Source organism: Talpa europaea, assembly GCF_964194135.1.
Source record: "Talpa europaea genome assembly, chromosome: 5".
NCBI lineage: Eukaryota > Metazoa > Chordata > Mammalia > Eulipotyphla > Talpidae > Talpa > Talpa europaea.
The window spans coordinates 44,264,078-44,285,331 of record NC_140071.1 but is presented as its reverse complement, the minus strand read 5'-3'; the positions used below and the strand labels follow the sequence as shown (position 1 = coordinate 44,285,331).

The following is a 21,254-nucleotide window of genomic DNA, read 5'->3' as shown; positions in this document are numbered from 1 at the left end:
AAATCTGATCATGTTCTTCCTTCTCTTAAGTTAAAATCTTTGTCATCTCCAATTTTCCCGGGGTGGGGGGAAAAAAATATATAATCCAGTCTTCAAAATCCTAATTGGTCCCTGTTTCTTGATCCAGTCTCATGTCTCAGACTTGTCTAGTTCTGGCCATATCAAGCTATATAAGAAACCCCTTCAATGTACATATGGAGTCTGCTTGCCTCTGTTCCAAACCCTGTTTTGAATCTTAATCACAAAAACTATTAACATCTTAACCACCAAAAATGCAAAAAAATCTGACTCTGCCTTTATTTCCAGATATGTGTGGAGCTAAGCAATCATCTGATACTACTACCACTGCTCTCATTCTTTTGAGACTAAAGGTCCTAACTCATCTCCAGAACCCCACAATGGACTGGAATTTGGGAATGCATAGCAAAGGGTGTGCCTGAATGCCCGATACCTTATACTAAGCCTCTAAGGAAGGAGGGATAGATAAAGAATGCCCAACTTCTTTTTCCAGAGCCAAAAATTGTTGATTAATAATGCCCCTTATATCACTAAAGTTTCAATGGTGATTCAATATAATAGTAATTCTTCCAGATGGAAAAGAGCATGTTTCTATCCTTTCCTATTCTATAATAAAAGTGTCTTTAACAACAAACATTACTAATAGACTTGAAGGGCTTTTTATCACAGATTTCAAAAATATTACATGTTTTATTGTCTAACTTCCTGGAGAGGTCACAGATCCTTGTAGCAATTTGCTTAGAAACAATAGATAATAGTCATATAGTTTGCTGATATTTTGGAGGGGGTGGGGAAAGAGAGAGATTGCCCTTCATAAAGTATGACAATCTCTGGCTCAAAAGAGGATTTTACCAAGGACAAAAAAACCTTTGTATTGCTGCTCCCTCTGTCTGGAACAATCTTCTTTCAATTACTCACTCAACTCTTTCCAAAACCCTTTCGAAATTCAGCTAGACATCTCTGCTTTTCAACAATCATCAAATATGTATTGAGGACCAACTATATTCCAGGCACTATAACAGGTAGTTGGGAGACAGAGGGAAATAATTCAATTTTTCTGTACCCAGGAAGTGAACAAATTCTAAGCTCCTGAAAGCTGTCTCTTATCTGTGCAGGTGAAGTTTGAAGCCTACCCCCCAGTGTTTCTGTATATGCCATGTTATTCATCTGCCAGAGAACCTTGTTCTGTAATCATCTGTTGACTTGTCTCCACTATTAGACAAAAGCTCCTTCAGTACTGGGCCTCTTGTTTTATTTCTGCCTTTTCAGCATCCAAGTTTGAATCTGGTAAGGTCCATAAATACAATTTTAATTAAAGGCAGAGAAAATATTTTAAAAAGAGGGTTGAGATGAGATAAATGCATTTTTAAAATAAAAGAAAATATGGATTAGATGACAGAAATAAGAAATTACACATGATAGTAATTTTAAGGTATTTTTATCTGTGGTTCACAATAATCCATATTGTACACTTAAGAAGTACAACTTAAAGACCTGTACATATCTTAGTTAGAAAGTAAAATTCACAACAATGTTCCATAATAATTCTGGCATTGTTATAAATAATTCAGAATCATAGGGAAAGATTGTAAGTAATAAGCTGAGTACATGAGAGAAACAGGAAAATGGGAAGGAGAATCCAGAAATAACTAGTAACAAATTTTTTAAAAAACACTAAATTCCTCACAAATTATTTTATCTATTTTTTAACCATAGCAAAAAAAAAATACAGTAGAATATATATTAAGTATCAGAGAGGCAAATCATTAAGAGTGCTTTCCTTATAACTTTTCATATTTAGTTACCTTTGACTATATTTGTTGAACATTTTTAAAATGCAAAAGGAAAAGGCACAACACCATTTCCTAATCTGTCTACACCACTCACTTAGTGCAAGCTAAATACTTATATTAGCGTTTTAAGTCATATCTGGACAGCAGTGAAAAACGTAAGCTATATGAAAGTAGTAGCCCTTATCAATATAATAGTTATTAATTTTATTAACAGATAAGTTCTAAATTGTAAAAGTCAATCATTCTATATCTCTAAAATGAAGTCTTTGTTGGTAAATTCCATAAATTCAGTTTAATGAAATGATCCTGCTTTTAGTATGTATTCATTTTTTCTAAAAGTATATCTATAAAGTAAGCTAATACTATAATAAAGGTCAGACAGGAGTTAGGAACAAGATGGGGAGGAGATGTGGATATAAAAGAGCAACTGAAGAATCTTTTGGTTTATACCCTGACTATAGTGATGACTTTGTGGACGTATACGTATAAAAATCACACAAAACTAAGATACACATGTACAGACACACAAATGAATACAAGTAAAACTGGGGAAATCCAACCCCCCAGAACCCACAGATGAACTCCCAGTGAATACAACCAGCTCTGATCAAGGTACTGGTTATATGTGTCCAGCTAGATATCAGACTTAGTTATTGTACTAGAGTGTTAAAAGAGTTACCATTGGGGGAGAAACTAAGTATAGAATACATGGGAATTCTGTATCATTGTTTACAACTGCATATGAATCTATGGTTATCTAAAAGGAAAACTTTTAACTTAAAGACTCAATCTAGCACAATTTACTCTGTGGTCACACCAATTCACATCTACTCAACACACGATATACTCAGGCTTTTTCTCATAGCACCCAAATTCCTTCCCAATTACAGCATTAGTTTGTAGCCCAGGATTTAATCATCTAAGTGAGGTCAAGATGCAAATGAGATTATTTAATACTACACCTTGAGTACAATTCCCACACCTTGAGTACAATTCCTCCTAATCTGAAAACCTAGGAACTAAAGAAATTTAACATCTTACTTCTACATATCCAAAATACATAATTTTCAGGGATACAATAATCACAATAGCTACTCCCTTTAAAAAATGTGAAGGCAAGGAGAGAGAAGTGGGGGTGGAGGTGGCAAGAGGCATATGAATGTTACGATAATGCTTAATAATAATGTCCATAATAATTCTGAAATCCAGTACGGTATATTTAACCATGACCTTGATGAGAGTCCAGTACTACTCAGTAGGCATACATCCCCGGGATCTGGGCACTATCCTCTAGCTTCTTGGTTCTACTATCTGAGTCATGCTTCCTTTTCCATAAAAAAAGAAGTCTGTGTTTGCAACTGTGAACTTTTCTAGGGCTTTTTTTTTTTTTCCTGACTACACAAGTTCAGGGATCCAAAAGTCTCTTCATTCTGTGTTGTTTAAATTCTTCAAGTAAAGGCTGATATAATCCTTTTAAAAACTTCATGGGTTTCTTATTTATCAATTTATAAATCCATTGAATCAGGCAAATGCCATACCCACAGATTTTTTTGAAATAGTCCTTCACCTTAGGCTGCAAGGCTGCTTTGTGGGATGAAGCCCTGAGAAGTCTTTGAAACCTTTTTGTTTAACAGAGAGGGACTAGGAGGCATGTCCTTAAGATACCTGGACACTTTCTGTGTATCTAAAAGAGTCTATGGAGGGTCACCTCAAATCTTTCCAAGATCTTTAAAATTATACCTTATGCAACCTTTTATGCAAACTTTTTTTTTTAAGGTCTTAGAATTAATCCTTAGTTTCCTTTCTGCCCTGAGACCACATTCTCCTAACTCCACTCTGGATTTGATCTTTGTTTTGAGGCCCCTTCTCAAAAAAGCCTGCTTGGAAAAAAAAATATTTTTAGTGCACCTCTCTTCATATATCATGAGATATAGCTAAAGAAACAGTTAACAACACTTTGGACATTCCTCATGAAGTTTTCACTAGATCCTTCAGTTCATTAAACACTTCTCTTTTTCTTGTTACCCTTGGTGGAAATTTTACTAAATTTTCTGCCACTAAATAATAACAATCTTCTTGTTTCCAGATTTAAATTATATATTCATCTTTCTTTCTTTCAAACCCTTACCAACAGTCTCCAACAATTGCTTCCAGATTTCATGAGCACTTTTCTCCACCTACCAGCTGGTCCTGCATACTTTAGGTTTTTGTTACAGTAGCACCCCACTTAGAGATACTAAATTATGTTAATGGTATAATGCTGCATAGCCTACTACCAAAAGTCAGAAATAGAAGGAACAACAACTATTTTATTCTATTTATGAGTTTTGTAGTTTGGGACTTCAAACAGCAAACAGTGGAAATCGTTGTCTGCTACTCCATGATGTCTTGGCCTCAACTGTGAAAACTCAAATATCTTAGGGTTTTTTCACCAGCTGAGGCTTGGGGTATCTGAGCTCAAAAGTCTAATTGGTTGACAGACAGTTGATGTTGGCACTAATCTTCCCATGGCATGGTAACTAAGTTTTAAGAAGGAGCATCCCGAGGACCAGAGAACAATCTTTCCAAGAGAGCAGGGCAGAAGCACTGATGTTGCTTCTGAAGTACACATAACGTCATTTTCACCACATCTTATTGATTACAAGTAAGTCATTAGGTCAGCCTAGAAAGGAAACTGGACTCCACTTCTTGATGGGAAGTGGTAAGGTCACACTGGAGGAAAGTATGTGGAATGGGAGATACTGTCCCCATCTTTGGAAAATGTGAAAAGCCACAATGAATATGAAAATATCGATCAAGCTCAAGAAGAAAACAGTTGAGCCTCCAACTAATGACAACTCTACTATAGTGATAACAATAAAAACTGCTAAAATTATTTCCTGAAAAACTTAAGACTTGAAAATTACACAAATCTTGATTGCTATTCCCCTAATCCCGTAACACTATAACATGCTGTAAAGCAATGCTACCTCAATAAAGGGAAAACATAATTAGTTACTGGGCTCACCTTTTGCGATGATAAAAACTGATCCTTACTATATTTTAATTAAATTTTATAAAAGTAGTTTTAGCGCCTCTCCTAAAAAGGATTATGAACATATACAAATAAGACTCTGACAGTCCTTCTGAATGTTAGCATCTGACACAAACAACACTTGAGGCTGATGATGAAAACACAATATATCTTATTGTTCAAAATCAGTTACAACACTGCACATGAAAAAAAAATATGTTCAAATCTCTAATATTAACACTGCAAAAAGTATAACAAATACACAATTTAAAAAAAATTTAATTTACTATTTTCCCAAGTCCAGAGAAGACTGCAGAGCTACCATGACCATAACCCATCAATAAGATGTCACTAATCTTAAAACAATTATTATACATATCATTACAAAGGAGAAATACTGCTAAATAAGTAGACCGTGGCATAAGCTTTCTTATTGATTACAAAATACATACCAATTGCAAAATGTTTAAATATAATGCACTTTTAAAAAACACTTCCTAGAATATGAAATACAATCCTTATTGATTTAGCAGAAAAAGATACTATTATGTAAAATCTCCAGCATGTCCTCATTGGTCAAAAGCATAAAATGTGATGTTTCTGTTTTTGCACAGTATATTTATACAGCAAAAAAAAAAAAAAAATTAAGTCACTTGACTCAAACTGAGAAGAATTTCTCATATATTTAGATTCATTCTTATTACATCATCAAATAAGTTAGTAGGAAAAAAAGCAGCTTTAATATGAAGGGTGGGGTGCTTTCTAGAATTATTGGGAATGATTAGTAGGTAGCAAGTTCCAAATTATCTTTTTCTTTCTAAAAATTATTAGCAGGCACAGGAAAAAATCTTTTCTCTGCTCTTTCTCCTGAGGGCAGAAGAGAGGTATGGTAAATTAAACTCAATTAGTGAAATGTTTGTCAAATATAAACATGATACATTAGCTTGCATAGTATTGCTTATATTTTTAATAAACAGAATAAGCTCAATTTGGCCATAAGGCTACATGATTTCAATTTTAGGTAAATTGGTGGCAAGGCCTTAAAAATTAACTGTTGTAATTCATAATACAAAATAACCCTGAACTGCTTTAAAATTTAAATAGTTCATACTGATGTACCCTGATGATCAAATCTTTTCATTGATATCACTGATCAGGCAATGTGTTATAAATAAGGTTGCATTTTTTACTGAAAATGAAAATATCTGACAAATATAGAAGCAACTCCTCCAACCTGTCAACTGATAAAAATTAACCTTTTTACTTTTACTTATTTAATATTCCAGACCAGTTTAATTAAAGAGCACCTTTTCTCCATTTAAAATGAAGAGATACTAAGAACTCAAAAAGAATTAAGTATTTCTAATACAGTTGATCAATATTCATCTATGTATTTATTAAATGGTTATATTTTTTCCTCACTAGGCTACTAGTTTAATATATGATGTCTGACTTTCAGAACTTTCCTAAAATATCAAGGTCTTATCTCTTCCAGCTCTTTCTCTCTTTAGTTGTTCACTATATAGAACTGAATCTTCAAAAAATATTTTAAATAAAATTTGTATTTCTTGTTCTTTATTTTAAAAGGTGATGCTAGGAATTTTTAAAAACTCCCTCTTCTGAAAACCACAAAAAAATAAAAAACCCGTAAGTATTGTTTACTCTTACAAATTTGTTTTAACTCTGATTCAGTTCATTGACTCCTCCCAACAGAGAGACAATTCTTATGTTCTTATCCTTGGTGGCACCTGTAGAGAAATATCTAGCTAGCTATAGTTTACTCAAGCAAAAAAAAATGCTGTTTTCTCACTTCAAACATTTAATGGCAAGACCTCTTATTTTGCTTTAGATGTTTAACTTCCATTATCAGTATAAATATGGAAATCTCAGTTCAACTTATCAAAAACTTCTAAATTTCTTTTTTAAAAATCTAAGTTAAATAAATAAGTCCAAAATAACTTTATGGTTAGTCTTTTGACAGGAATAAGGTAAGCAACAGATGCTATTTGTTCTGGACAGATACTAATAGCCCATGAGAACTATTTTTACATTTTAATTACAGAAAGCTATATATGATTACCACTTCTTAAACTTCCTAACATAAGAAAAAAACACCACTGACTCTTATTTCAGATAAAATTACTGATGTAGTTTTAAAAATTCTGTCTTGCTGGCTAAGAGCAACTGAAGGGATCTAGTAATAAAGGCAGAAAGATTCCCTCAATAACACCTGCCATTAAACCTCACTGGCACTTAAGAAACAAACCCCACTCACTGGGAACACAAAAACCTAGTTTCTTTCAAAGGAAGAGTAGCTTGAAAGTCTCAGCAAGTGAACAAGCCAATGGAAAATTAAGCAGTAAAAGGCAGCTGAAAAGCCAGGAGGAAAACCTCTGAGGGTCAGTTAAGAAAGTTCCCTCTTATTCACTGTGCCCTTCCTAGAGAACACTTAGAAAGTAAAGAGGCTTCCAAGGACATCACAAGTTTTAAAAGACTTAGCAGTCGCACCAGCTTAATCCTGTCTTTTTCTGAACTTGAAGAAACTTGAGCTATTATTCAATCAAATTAGGAGTTAGGTAAGAAGGATTCCCAAGTAAGAAACTTACACTGTCCTACCCACTCCATTTTCCTTTTTACCCTTTAAATACAGAAATCAGGAATCTGATTGTGGGAATAAAAAAACTAGGTAAGTTCCATTTGTAGTTCAAACATAAGATCTTGTTGCGATTTCTAATTCTCAGCAAAATACCCAGTGGTTTTTTTTTTTTTATCCTATAAGTCTCTGTGATGAATGAAATTAAAATGTTACACATAAAGGAGGAGGTCTTGTGGGAGGAAAAAGTGAAAGAAAATGAAAAGATCCAAGATTAGATTCATAGTCTGGAAAACATAAGAATATATAGGTAGTGGCCTATAAGGAAAAGGCCTCCATACAGATTAACTTACACTAAGCTCCAAATGTTGTTTTACAAAATATTCCGAGTTAAAGGAAAAGGGAAGGAAGTTAGTTTATGTAGTTATATATAAGAGATTTGCATATGGAAAATATGCCCATAATTTCTAGTACCTTTTAAATTTAGGTGTATTATTATAAACAATACAGAAGTCATTTTGATAGCTAAAGATTTTTCTATTTCCTTTAAGTATTTGGGTTTTTGTCCATAGTAAAAATTATAATATAGCTTCATCTCCGATATATTTTCCTTTTTTGTTTTTTAAAGATTTATTTATTTATTTATACAAGCACTGGGTACAGTCAGAAGCGCGGGAGGGTAAGAGAATTCACCAGAGCCAGAGCGGAGAGCAGAACAGGCAGAAGGACCGAAGTACACTGCTGAGGGGAGCAGCGGGCGCGGCAGGAGAGGTCTGCGTGCCATGTGGGACCCTCCTCCAGTGGCCGGGGAACAGCCGGGGATCAAACCGGCACTGCAGAGGCTGCGGGCAGCTTCGCAACCCAGCGCTCAACTGCTGTGCCACCGGGGAGGCCCCAACATATTTTCCTTTATTTTCTCCTTTCAAATCTATCTTGGTGCTAACAAAGGAAGTATAACGATGAGGACAAGAGATTAAGACAAGCTGATAAGCAATAAGGTAATATTCAAAGGAAAGCAAGAAGGAATAGTGAATGGATCACATAAGAATAGAACTATGGTCCCACAGAAGTGGGGCACATTGCGAAATAGCATGCCTAAAGAACATACATGTACATGTTTTCATCAAACATCAGTGATGAATTAAGTACAAGTAACTTACCCAACTGAACATGATATATGGTCTACATAGGCTTATCTCTCTAAGGTATGAGGATTTTTTCATGGCTCTTTACTTCACAGGCAATTCAGTGTGTTCTTGGTAAAACAAAGCCACAATGAAGAAGGATGGCTAATATATTGAGATTTCCCTACCTATAAATCTAAGTTTCAAAAACTTCTGGAAGAAGTCATGGGTCATTTAAGTCTATTTAGTTTTCCTCCTAAATTTGAATCTACTTCCTCCCTATACAATACATGACTGCTTTCTAAAATGAAATTGTGGCATATAAAAGTCATTCAGGCATTGACATAGTTTGAATCTCAAATCTTCAAAAAACCATAAACTGCTTTTAAATATCTTAGAAACTCAAGATAGTACATTAACACCAAACAAATTTCATTAGTTGCCCTACGGTATAGAGTTCAAGTTGGAAGCATCTTGAAATAGTGAACAGATTTGGGAATTCTGCTGTTAGAGAACACACCAGTCATGTGATTTAAGTCTGTCCAGCTAGCATGATAAGCATTTATTGTGTTGTATCGGTCCCAGTCTTTTTTTTAATATTTATATCCTTTACATCATTGTGTATTCCCCATAAAATTCCCACCACCAGTTCACCCATGAATCATCACCATAGTCCCTGTGCTCTTCTCTCCCCTGTTTTGATTCCTTTTCTTCCCCCTCCCTCACAGAATCTCTTAATTATGGTTGCCTGCTAGTTTTGTTTTATTATTATTGGGTTTTTTTTTCCCTGATCCCTTATTTGGGTCCCCTATGGAATATAGTGAAACCATTCAATATTTTTCTTTTTCCTTCTGGCTTATTTCACTAGGCATGGCACTTCCATCCTTTTACTCACCTAATGTGAACCTTTTTTTTTTTTAATTTCTATCCCCACTCCTCAATCTTGCTTTAACCCTTACTCTCTCATTAACTATCCCACTCCTACCAAACTTACTTTTTCTATGTTCTTCCTACCAATTTTCAGGTTTTTCTAATGGTATCACAAGTCTCAGTTGATCAGTCATGTCAACTACAATCTAATAATTTTTCTCTCGCCCTCAGTCCTTACAACTAGATAATCTGATCTTTATTCTTTATTTTCATTCTTCATTTTCAATTGCCACACCCTAATTAGAAGGTTTTCAGCTGATATTAAGACTATCAGAAGAGCCTCTTCATAATCTTTGCTTTTAACCCTTTCTCTTCAGTTCCTGGTACACAATCCCCCCAGATCAACTGTCCAAAATATAATTTGTTGTTCGTAAAATACGCTCAAAAGATCACTGTATGTTTCAGGCAGAACAATGAAAGTTAAGAAAATCTGGGATTTCCTCAAATCAGTTTTTAAACAATGACATAATCTTCTCTGGATAACAGGTTCCTGATAGATAAAATAAATAGGTTTCATCAAATAAGGAGTTTTCAAATTTTTAAGCTTTTGTACTGTTTTGGATTCCTGACACTGCAAAGATACAAAAGATTTTTTTTTTTTTTAGGAAGACTGAGTTGCTTACTCAGGAATTTTACCAAGAATCCTTGAACAACAGTGCTTCAACCCAGAGCGGGCAGAGGGGAGGCAGGTACAGAAAGAGCTGTTGTAATGCTGTGGGAACATAATGAAGCCTTGAACTAAAGCATTTCAGTGGATTAGAGAGAAGACATGTATAAGAAATGTTTAGGCAAGGGAATTGATAGGCTTGGATAACCAGTTGGAGATAAAGGAGAATAAAGGGGATAAATAAATATTTATTTATGGCTTGGTTAACTAGTTAACTAAAGATTCCCCTTAGAGAAAACTGAAGGAATTGGGAAGGAGTGAGAACTCTGAATATAACAGAAAGGGGTCAAGTGCCTTGTAAGGTGTTCTCTCCCTTCCTTCCATTGTATTTTCAAGAGTCCAAGAAGTCAGCATGAATACTGGAAGGAAAGTTTCACAGTGTCTTTATAGTTTCATAATTCTAGCATTAGTTAAGCTTTCATCCTGTATTTGACTTTTCCCCACTAGTCAACTGGCTCTGCTTAGTGTTCCTTAAATATACCTTACATTGTTCCAGCATCAGTTAGGTGCTCTGTTATATGCCCCCTCATCCAAATCATTGTCATTACTAAGAAACTAAAGCACATCCACCATGTCTAAACTCACACAATATAAGTTATTATCTATATAATATAGTTGTAGCAATAACTCACGTTATACAGCTCATTTACCTTGCCAAACAGATTATGAACCACTAGAAGGAGTAAAGTTTTTAGATGTTTGCCCCTGCCATATCCTCCATCAAAGTAACCTGTACTTAAGTGGGCTCTCAAAAGAGAGTTAATAAAGAAACGATAAAAGAATGATCCTAAGTTATATCTATCAGAATTATTTCCCTCACTGATAACCTTGCTTACAATTAATTTGTTTGTAATTGTATACCCTTTTTTTAAAAAAAAATCTAGATGTTTTAACAGTGATCAGATACACTTTAAAGTGGCTTGACTTTGGTTAGAAAAATCCTAAATCTACCTTTAAGATATCTATACCACTTTTTCTAGATATTCTGAGACTTCCCTTCAAGAGAGCTCAAAAGTTAGCTCCTAAGCTCTGGGCTCTGATAATATCTATCTGCTATGGCTGGCAGCAAATAATTCCTTGTATTATAGTTTTTATGGTTTTAATCTCAAGAGATAGGTGAGGAAAAGTATTAGGCCAAAAACACATGGGATAAAGACTAGCTTAACACTCAAAATAAATGCAATCAAATGTTATTAGTAAAAAATAGTGTCACATCATTATAGCCCTACTTGCTATTTCTTGACTAGCTATTGTGTAAACTCTGAATATATATTGTTAAATTATGAGGCACTTACTTTAAAAAGCTCTATAAACCCCTCAAAAAAAAAACCTGAAAACTGTGGGTTGGGATAAGTGAAATAACAGCTTTACCAATATTTTTAGTTTCTTTCCCTCAAATCGAAAGGAAAAGGAATAAAAACAAGAGATTATCACTTTTCTAAGTTGTCAAAATACAATCATTTTAAATTACTTTCTACAATATATAAAAAATAAAGTGCCTACAGATATATGACTCTACAAATTAAGGTGTTTAGATATATTTTACTTTTCCTTTAAATAATACAATATGACTTACATGACTTTTAAATTTATAAATTTCATATCACTCTATAATAGTAAGTTAGAAACATGCTATTTTTGGAGAAGTATCATATTTCCTTTTTGTATTACTGTTTTTTGTATTACTACATTATTGGCAACATAAAGGCAGTGCAACATCATTATCAAAAACAGTAAAGAAAAAGGTCTACCTATATTCATTGTTTCACATTCAGAAGTTAGATTTTAATAAAAGTTAATTTAACAGTGGGGGGGGCTTATGATGAAATTTCTTGAAAATACATAGTTTGAAGAATATATATTATTTTCACCAATGAATCAAATTTTAAATAAAGCCATCCTGTTTGTTTAATCTCATTCCTATTCAGGCCCTCACATTCATTTCTTTATGGATTTCATAATGTCTTTATAATGCTACAAAAGATTTTAAAAGTGGAATTCTTCCACAATACTTTATCATTTACCTGATTGCCTCTCTTTATTCATGTTTCCCATTGAATGACTGAAATAACATAGTGCCCTACAGAAAATCTCAAGATCAAAAGAAGTATAAAAAATAGCTAATACAGTTATTAGCAGTACTTAGAATTCACCCAGAAGCAATTCTAGGCCCAATTTCCAGCTTGGAAATAGAAATAGACACACACACACATCTCATAGATAAAGTGGCAATTGCACATCTTCAAATCAACATAGCTTATACAGAAACAAAATTACAAAAATACCTTATGCTAGAAAGAAAATAAGGTTGTTTATAAGGCTTATATACTGCAAAATAAATTAAGCTGGATCCTATAGGAAAGGAAAACAAGGATAGAAACAAAGGATAGGACAAATAACGAATTTCATTATGCCCTTCTCTGTTGAGGTGAACGACGACATAAATATTGACTGACAGACACTGATAAATACTTTCAGCAGTTTTAATCATCTTAATGGATTTTTAATGTAACTTTATTTGTTCCCAGCCTATTAAGAAATCTAGCTTACATGGAGTGTTTAAGAATTACAGCCCAATATGTTCATTTGTTTGAGCATTTATTTACTATGTCCATTATATGTCAAAATCTAAATATATATAAAAAATTGTACTATTTTATATTCAAACTTCTTGGGTAAAGTTCTCTTTTGCTAGATGGTAAACCCATGAGAGCAGGGGTTGCATATATGTTTGCTCACTGCACATTTCCCAGTGCAGTGCCTCCCGAGACAGAAAGCCTCTGCTCACTGCTTTCATTCACTTGTTTTGTCTTTACCAGTTGCTGTTGTATCTAAATTTGTTTTCAAATACAAAGTGAGTAAAAGAAGAACTGAGGTTACCAGTGGGGTAGGGCGGGGGATGATGAGCGAGTGGGAAGGGGGTACAGCGGATTATATACAGCGGATTATGGATGCTTTGGTGGTGGGTTTGGTGTAGTGACATGTACCTGATGAGAGGAACCGCTAACCTCTCAATCATACACTGTGATTAATTATTTCAATAAAAGCAGTTTAAAATATCTTAAATATAAATACCTTAGAAGATAAATCTTAGCAGGTAAACATCATTCTAAATATGACATCATTCTGGATATTAAGAGGGTATTGACTATAGCCCTTCTGGGGAGCGCCAGGCCTCCAAGGCTCCTGGGCTTCCCTGCATGTTCTCACTGAGTGCATCACATTACTATTTTGTTTCTTGATAGGGAGCAGTTTATATAATAAGTCATACAGGAGTCAGAGGCAGTAAAGTAGTCATAGTGATCACAGTGTGACTTGTAACTGCTCGTCTCCTGGAAATGGGGCTGGCTTGCTGTCAGTGCCCACATGCTTCCAACTTGCTCAGAAAGTGCTGACTCCTTGGCCTCGTGTTCCTCACTGGCAGCACAACCCACTGTGTGCATAGCATCCATCTGGTCCTGTGGGGTTTCCCTGGGCACTTGGGGCCAGGGGCATCAGCATAACAGTTATGATGCATAACAGTTATGCTGATGCTCCTGGTGCTGGCTGCATTTTGAGTTATAAACTACCTGCCTGTGATTTGCCTTTCTCCTTCCCTTGAAGGAGCCAGGCTGCTATGGGAAGCTACCTTGCTAACCTAGTTATCTGCTTTATGGTCAGGTTATGCTCTGCAAACCTCTGAGGCTGGGATTCTTCCCAGATAACACTTCTGGATTTTTCTTCTACATATAATTTCTATTTTTTACTATATTTTAATTATTTTTTGCATTTTGGAATTCTCTTTACTTTTTAATACAGATTTATAAATGTAATTCTACTTTTTAAAAACAATTACAATAACACTGACTTATACATAGGTTTCAGGTATACATTATAAATCAACATCTGTTAGGTTTACTACTGTAATTCTATCTTTCACCATACAGTTGATTTGACTCTTTTTGTATATGTTTACTTCAAAATTAATTTTATAAAATATTTAGAGCAAACTGGAGAAAGGTTAACTTGTGCGCTCCATTAATATCCATTTTAATATTCAGAATGATCCTGAGAAGCTGCAATTCCCTTGAAAGAAAAAAGGATATAGGGGGTTGCAATTGTATGGGGAATATAAAAAATACATTTTTTTAAATCCACAAATAAGGAAAAAAAAGAAAAGGATATAATGGTTCTTTTTAAGAACTATCATTAAATGACCTTCCTGAAACTACAGATCTAGTTACATTGAATAAATGACATACTCATTAGATTTTCATATTTAATCATTCGTTTTCATAAACACTGAAAGTGATTGAACATCTCATTTGGCACCATGCTTGGCACAGGGGATGAAAAATATAAAGAAGACAAAAGGCTGTTCCCCAAGAAAGTGCAGAAATTATTACAGAAAACATTCCATTACAAAAACCTAACAAACAGGGGTATTAAGGAGATACACAAAGGATGTTACAGGATCATAGCAAAGAATGCACCTAACTCTCTGAAGTAGTTTCTACACAAGTATTTTCTGAACCATGTATGATTATTTGTAAAAAAAAAATCTTCATGTAGTGTAAGTGAAAATGTTCTCCTATGATTTAATTTGGATAGTATTATGTGTCTATATATCATTTTAAAATGCATCCCATCACTACAAGCCTGTAACAAAAACCATTTTAAGTGTTATAAACACTCTTAGGCAAGAATATAAAAATCAGTCAGGTTTTCAATAATTCTGACTCAAGCCTGAACATTTGAATGATGTGAAACATTTCCATTCCCAGCTAAAAGACTGCCATGTTCTGGTAGTATTTATTGAATATCTATTATTTGATAGACCCTTGGGAAGAATGAATCTGATTCTCTACTCCTAAAAAGCTCATTGTAATAATGTAATTTCATTACCATCATGCTAAAGCAATAATATATTTTGTCTCTATCTTGTTTTAGGACAAGTAAGGAATCTTCCTTTCATAACAAAGAACTAAAATTGTAATCACTGTAAGACTTTTGATTAAAAGTTAAGTTGTAGGGCCTCCCTGGTGGCGCAAGGGGTTAAGTCTCAGAACTATGAAGCTATCGGTATTTTAGTCAATCCACCTGTTCTGCCCCCACTCTGTCTCTGGTGAATCCTCTCACTCTGCCAAACCCACACATCTGGCCTACACCCCAGTTCTTATATGCATAAATTTTTTTAAAAAAAGTTAAGTTGTATATATTTTTCCTAAATACTTAAAAAATGAAATAAAAATAATCTGTTAAATATAACAATTCTGTTATGTTACAGCAGAAAAATAGTAAATTTTGAATCTATATAAAAGCATAGACCTGTGATTTCATCGTAAAATAAAAATACACTAATGGTGAGAAAATAAAAGTTTGTCCAGTAAACTTCATGTTAGTGCAAATTATCTTTAATCACTTGACATGTGGGTTAACTTTAAATGATGGTATTATAGTACAGAATAATAATTTATAGCTCATATGACTCTAGTTTTCACCCAGGAAAAATAACCAGGCTAACCTAGACTAGTTATCTCCCAGCCATGTGTCAAAATAATTGTTAAACAGTAAAACCTGGGCCTCCCCTGGTGGCGCAGCAGTTGAGTGTTGGGCTGCAAAGCTGCTCGCAGCCTCTACAGCACCAGTTCTATCCCCGGCCACCTGCGAGGGTCCCACATGGTGCGCAGACCTCTCCTGCCGCCCACTGCTCCCCTCAGCAGTGTACTTTGGTCCTTCTGCCTGCTCTGCTTTCCGCTCTGGCTCTGGTGAATTCTCTCACCCTCCTGCGCTTCTGACTGTACACAGTGCATGTATAAATAAATCAATCTTTAAAAAAATAAAATAAAAATAAACAGTAAAATCTCTACATTTTCTTATGAATGAATTTTCCTTTCAAATCTATTCTCCACTCCCCCCCTAGAAAATCATCAGCTAGACAGACATACATCACAGTATCTGTCATAACAGAGAAGAAAGAGTTGAGTGGAGATCATTCCTAGATATCCTGCCATTATTCCTCAGGGAAGAATAACAGCAATACCTGGAAATACATTAGAAACAATTGTGTATATTCTTTTTCTAAAGTTAATTATCTTAACTTTGTTTTTAAAATTTTGTTTGCATGTTTATGTATATGTGTACATATACATACACACACACACACACACACTCCCCACACACGAATGTATAACATTATGAGCTATTATAAAGCAAACACATGGTTATTGTAAAATACCACCTTTGTGGTCAGGAAAAAGAACACTGTCAACCATCTCAGAAGCCACTTCCTGAGTTCCATCCAATCATAAACAAGCCTACCTCTGGTAAGGAGCCATTATCCTGACTTGTACAGAATCATTTTGAGTTTTAGGTAGCTTTGTCATCCAAAAGTGCATTCTTATACATTATTAACTATTTCTAAATATTATTTTATACTTAGCATTGACTATAGATGCTAAATAACTCATATATTTTAAAATATAAATGCAAGATCAAGGATTACTTATCTTAAATATTTTCTCCCCTTTTTCTCACAATAAGTATGGACAGAATGTTTTGAGAAAAAGGAAACTGACACTGCATCTATAATCATTTGGAAAATAAAGTAATAAAGTAACAAAAATCCTTAGTCTAAAGAGCTAACAGTTCAGCATACAAACCAAAAAAAATTAAAAACCAAAAGTCAAAGATATTTCTGGGAAAATAATTACCTAAAGAAAGTTATTTAAAATTATAGAATGGCTCACAATTGCAGCTATTTAGTTTATAGAGCTCTCTCTTAATACATGCACATTTGAAAATAAGAGACATGGTAAACACCCATGCAAGTAACATGGGGATATGAAATATAACCACTTCAAGCTTAAATTTTATTTTACTAAAGTTTTTATTTCCTAATTTCAGGAGAGAGATTGAAAGTTACTTAAATGTAATCTTTTTTAAAGCAAATGTTATGAATATAAAACTAATTTTCTGTAGATATTTGGAAATTTCAGAAATATTTATAGAAAAAGTAAAAATTATACATAACCCCAATTCCAAGCAAAAATAATTTTTAACATTTTAGTCTATATTTTAATTAAAAGGATTATTCATTATTAATGCCTCATTATCACTCCACTATTTCTTCAAAACAGCACTTTATCTTTCATTGTGCATTCAATCTTACAGATAAATGGGACTATAAAATAACTTTTTAAAGGTACCAAAATTTATATAGCAGTTTTTATTTTACTATGTTATTGATGAAAATATTTTTCAGAATGTTTCCTTGAGAACTACCTTGAAATTCAGTAGGTTTACATATTAATTATTATAGAAATGGTTCCATAATATACTCTAGAATTCTAGAATTTTGCCAAAATCTTGTTTCTGTTTCCCATTTTCTTCCGAGTCTTTCAAACTTCTATATCTACATTTTAAATATAAATTATGTTCATCATTCAGAAATTATATGAAAAATTCAGGCCATTTATTCATCTAAACATCTAAACACTGTTACCATCCAAGTATACTACAAGAAACAAATACAATTCTAAAAGTCCATTTAATATATTATTACATGTATGTCAAGCTCTACCTTCCATTAACCTCTATTTTAATAAAAATTTGGAGATGCAGCACCACTGCATATGAATGTTTTAAAGATAACAAAAATGTCATTTAAGTAAAATTTCTTAAAAATAATATTTAAGATAAAATTATTAAACATCTTGATAAAACATGTGATAACATTCACAACGAACTATACCAACCAAATACTGAAATTTTTTCTAAACCATATTTTCTCAGGACAAAATTACATAGTAAGGAGTTATTCCTTTAAAATCTCTTCTAATTTCACTCCTACCTCTGGCCAATCCTCATTTTCAAAACTCTGAAATAGTAGGTTTTGAAAGCTAATTAGTATGAATACTCTGAAATATTGAAAGTGCCTTGAGTGAAAATGATGATGATGATGACAGCTGTGACAAAGACAATAATAATTTATCAAATGCTTCTAAGAGAGATGCTAAATTATAAGCTCTCCATGGTGCACAGTGGAATGTATCTATGCAGTGGAATTTGGAAAAAGCATTTAAATTACTTTCTTAAAGTGCAGAGTATTATATATTATATATATATATATATATAAAATGAGTATTGTATATTCTTCAGAACAATGACCATCTAGTTGTCAAAATCAGTGGATACTAAGAAACCTTTTCAATGTCTGGCAGGCTAAATCTAAGCTAAGCAAGTTTTTCTTAGTGTAAAAAGACAGATGAGATGGGGTGGCCCACTCTAGTCAGACCCTTACACTATTCATGATTGGGTCTCTCCTTTACTTTCTGCCACCACCCAAGGGAAAAAAGGAAAATGAGATTGTTTAGCTATAAACACTGTGTCCCCGGTCCTGCCTTATCTGCCACTTCTCTACTTTTTCTTTATGTGCAGTAGCATCCCTTTCACTCACTTGTCCCCAAGAGCCACTATTTAGTACATAACAAGCTTTATGAGTACAATCAATATCAGATGAGGTGACCACGAGCAATCTCATCTTAATCAGTTTAGTACATGGTTAAAGTATTATACAGTCCCTGCCAGAAGCCCAACATTTTCACTTCTCTTAAGTCTGCAATCTCTTCTCTGCGCTGCTTCTGGGGTTATAATTCTTCTGGTTATTTCTACCCTTCATTCTAAGACTGAAGTATTTCCCTTTGGAGGCCCAAGATCTTTTTCCCTTTTGAGCCCTGGTTTTGGTTTTTAAGGCCATCTACACAGAATGATGATTCCATTCTACCAATAAAACAAGAACCTGATGGTTACATTTTCAGTACTTAGTGTTAGATATTTCCTCAGGCTCTACCCCCAACTCCACTTCCCCACAACCAAGCAAACTGAATTTCCTCTATCCCAAACTCAATCTGGGTACCTTTTACAGTCAGTTCTGCAAACATTTTTTTCCAGCCCTAGGAATATTTTCACTATTCATAAATTTTTCCCTACTTTTTGTACATTTCTATTCCTTGATACCATCAATTCTCACAATTCATATATGTTCAATGTACATAACTTAGCCAAAGACAGTCCACTGCCTTTCCTTATCATTTTTGCACAGAATCTTTTGCTCTCCTATATTTCCTTTAATTTACATTACATTTTATTTGTAAAACTGAATTTAGTAAAGGGGATATTTAAGCTTATGATACTTTACCAAAAGATGCAAAAAGTATATTTATATATACTTTTAAAATCTTATCTGCAAAAGAAGAGCTATCATTTACAGAATTCTTATGATGACTGTGTAGAATAAAGAATTATTTAATTTTTATAAATCTGAAATCTCAAGAATCAGGCATACTTAAAGAAATACCTTTAACAGCTTGGAGTCAGAACTATTTTCTTAACCTAAGCTTCTTCAACAAGATTCAAACACCAATTTATATTTCACTTTTAAAGGTAAATAAGCTATTAAAAAAAACAAAACAAAACAAAACAAAAAAACCTCTCCAGTTTCTTAAGTAGCAAAGAATAGATGGTCCCATATAATTTTTTTTTAGCGCAGTGGTTAGAAAGAAAAGTGACCATGTATCTTAGTAAAATTACATATTAACTTACATAATCGTGGAAGGCTTTTGCTTCACTTGAATGTTCACATGTTTCCCGTCTTTCTGGAGCTGCACAGTAGAGATCCCAAAACACGCTAAAAAAGTAATTATGGTGACATTAAGAAAATCATATAACACCAAATGAGAGAACATAATTCCAAAAACTGAATCATACTATTCTTTATACAAAATCTATTTTCTTTTTCAGGACAAATGTTCTTTGAAAGATTTTAACTCAGACAGGACCTTCAGATAATCACAGGATAAAACCTAGCCAGCTTCCAGAAATGCAAGATTTCTCTAAAAGGACAAAATAATTAAAAATTTAAGCTGTCATTCTTAATTGTTCACATGACCTAACCACATGACTGAAATAATTATAATACTTTTCCACTAAGCATAAAAACAGTATATAATTTCTTAATTTAATCATTAAAGAATAAAGTGACTCAGTAATTTTCTCAACATAATTTTGTTGTCCAACTCCCTAGTTAATACACTGATCGGTAAATCACACTGCTCCAACAAATTTCCTTAAAATATCCTTTTGTTTTCCCTTGCAATTTGCAAAGTGTGAAAGTAATTTTGAAAATTAAAAAAATCCATCAAGAACAATGGGATAAAGCCAGGTAGAACTGGTTGGGAAAAATAATATACACATAACAAAAAACGTGGTTCTGGTCATCCTTCCCATCTATAAAATTAACAGTGAACACAAGCAAGGGATTAAAAATTAAGAAAGCAAATGTCTAAAATTGCTGGTGATAAAGACAATTGTACTGATCAGAAGATAGCTTTTATTACACATTTTGCACTCAGTAAAAATGAAAAAATGTCTCTGATAGGACATATCAGAGACAGAAGTGAACCTTTCTAGTTATAAGACCAACTTACTAAAACAGATCACATACACTATTTCCTCCTCTAGAAAATGAGGTTGAGAAAATTAAAGTATATAACAAATGAGTGTTAGCTATATAGTAAGCATACTACTAATAACATCATCAATACTGTAATTAGCGTGTATAAAAGCTTAAAATGAATGTATTTAAGCAGGTAAATTATACTGAGGGTACAGGTAACAACAGTACAATAAAGCTTGGTATATTGAACTTGGCCTCTTTGCTTTGACCCTTCAAGATTCAATTAGTCTGAATTTCCCTCCTTACCCAGAGGAAAATACACTGTAGGTTTTACAACACAATTTATTAAAATAAGATTATTCTTGGAGATCAGTAATACAAAAAGTTGAGCAATACTTTTTCCTCTTCAATTTCTACAATAAACAAGAAAAACAAAACAATAAAGACAAAAATAATTTAATCACATTTCAATTCTTTTAGGAAAGTGACAGCAGTTATACTTTGTACTTGGCCTCCCACTGTGGGACTAAAAATTACAAGAATTACAGATATATAAGTCTAGAGCTACAAGTTTTCTACCTTGGATAAGGTAAGTTATGGATTGTAGAATATTGCAATTATTCTTATTTTCATGTTTCTTAAGAAACTTTAAAACTCTTAGAACCAAAATTCTATAATGAC

General features: G+C 33.5%; 1 protein-coding gene across 6 annotated transcripts in view; it reads right to left on the bottom strand.

Annotated features, from left to right (window-relative positions):
• SSBP2 (single stranded DNA binding protein 2) overlaps nt 1–21,254 on the bottom strand; it is a gene marked incomplete at both ends in the record, with an annotated part of 264,899 nt that overhangs the window by 142,909 nt on the left and 100,736 nt on the right. For all 6 annotated transcript variants that reach the window (XM_084234129.1, XM_084234130.1, XM_084234134.1 and 3 more), the window contains one exon: nt 19,721–19,805. In XM_084234129.1, the coding sequence (XP_084090255.1) occupies nt 19,721–19,805 (85 nt within the window). The remainder of the gene's footprint in view (nt 1–19,720; nt 19,806–21,254) is intronic.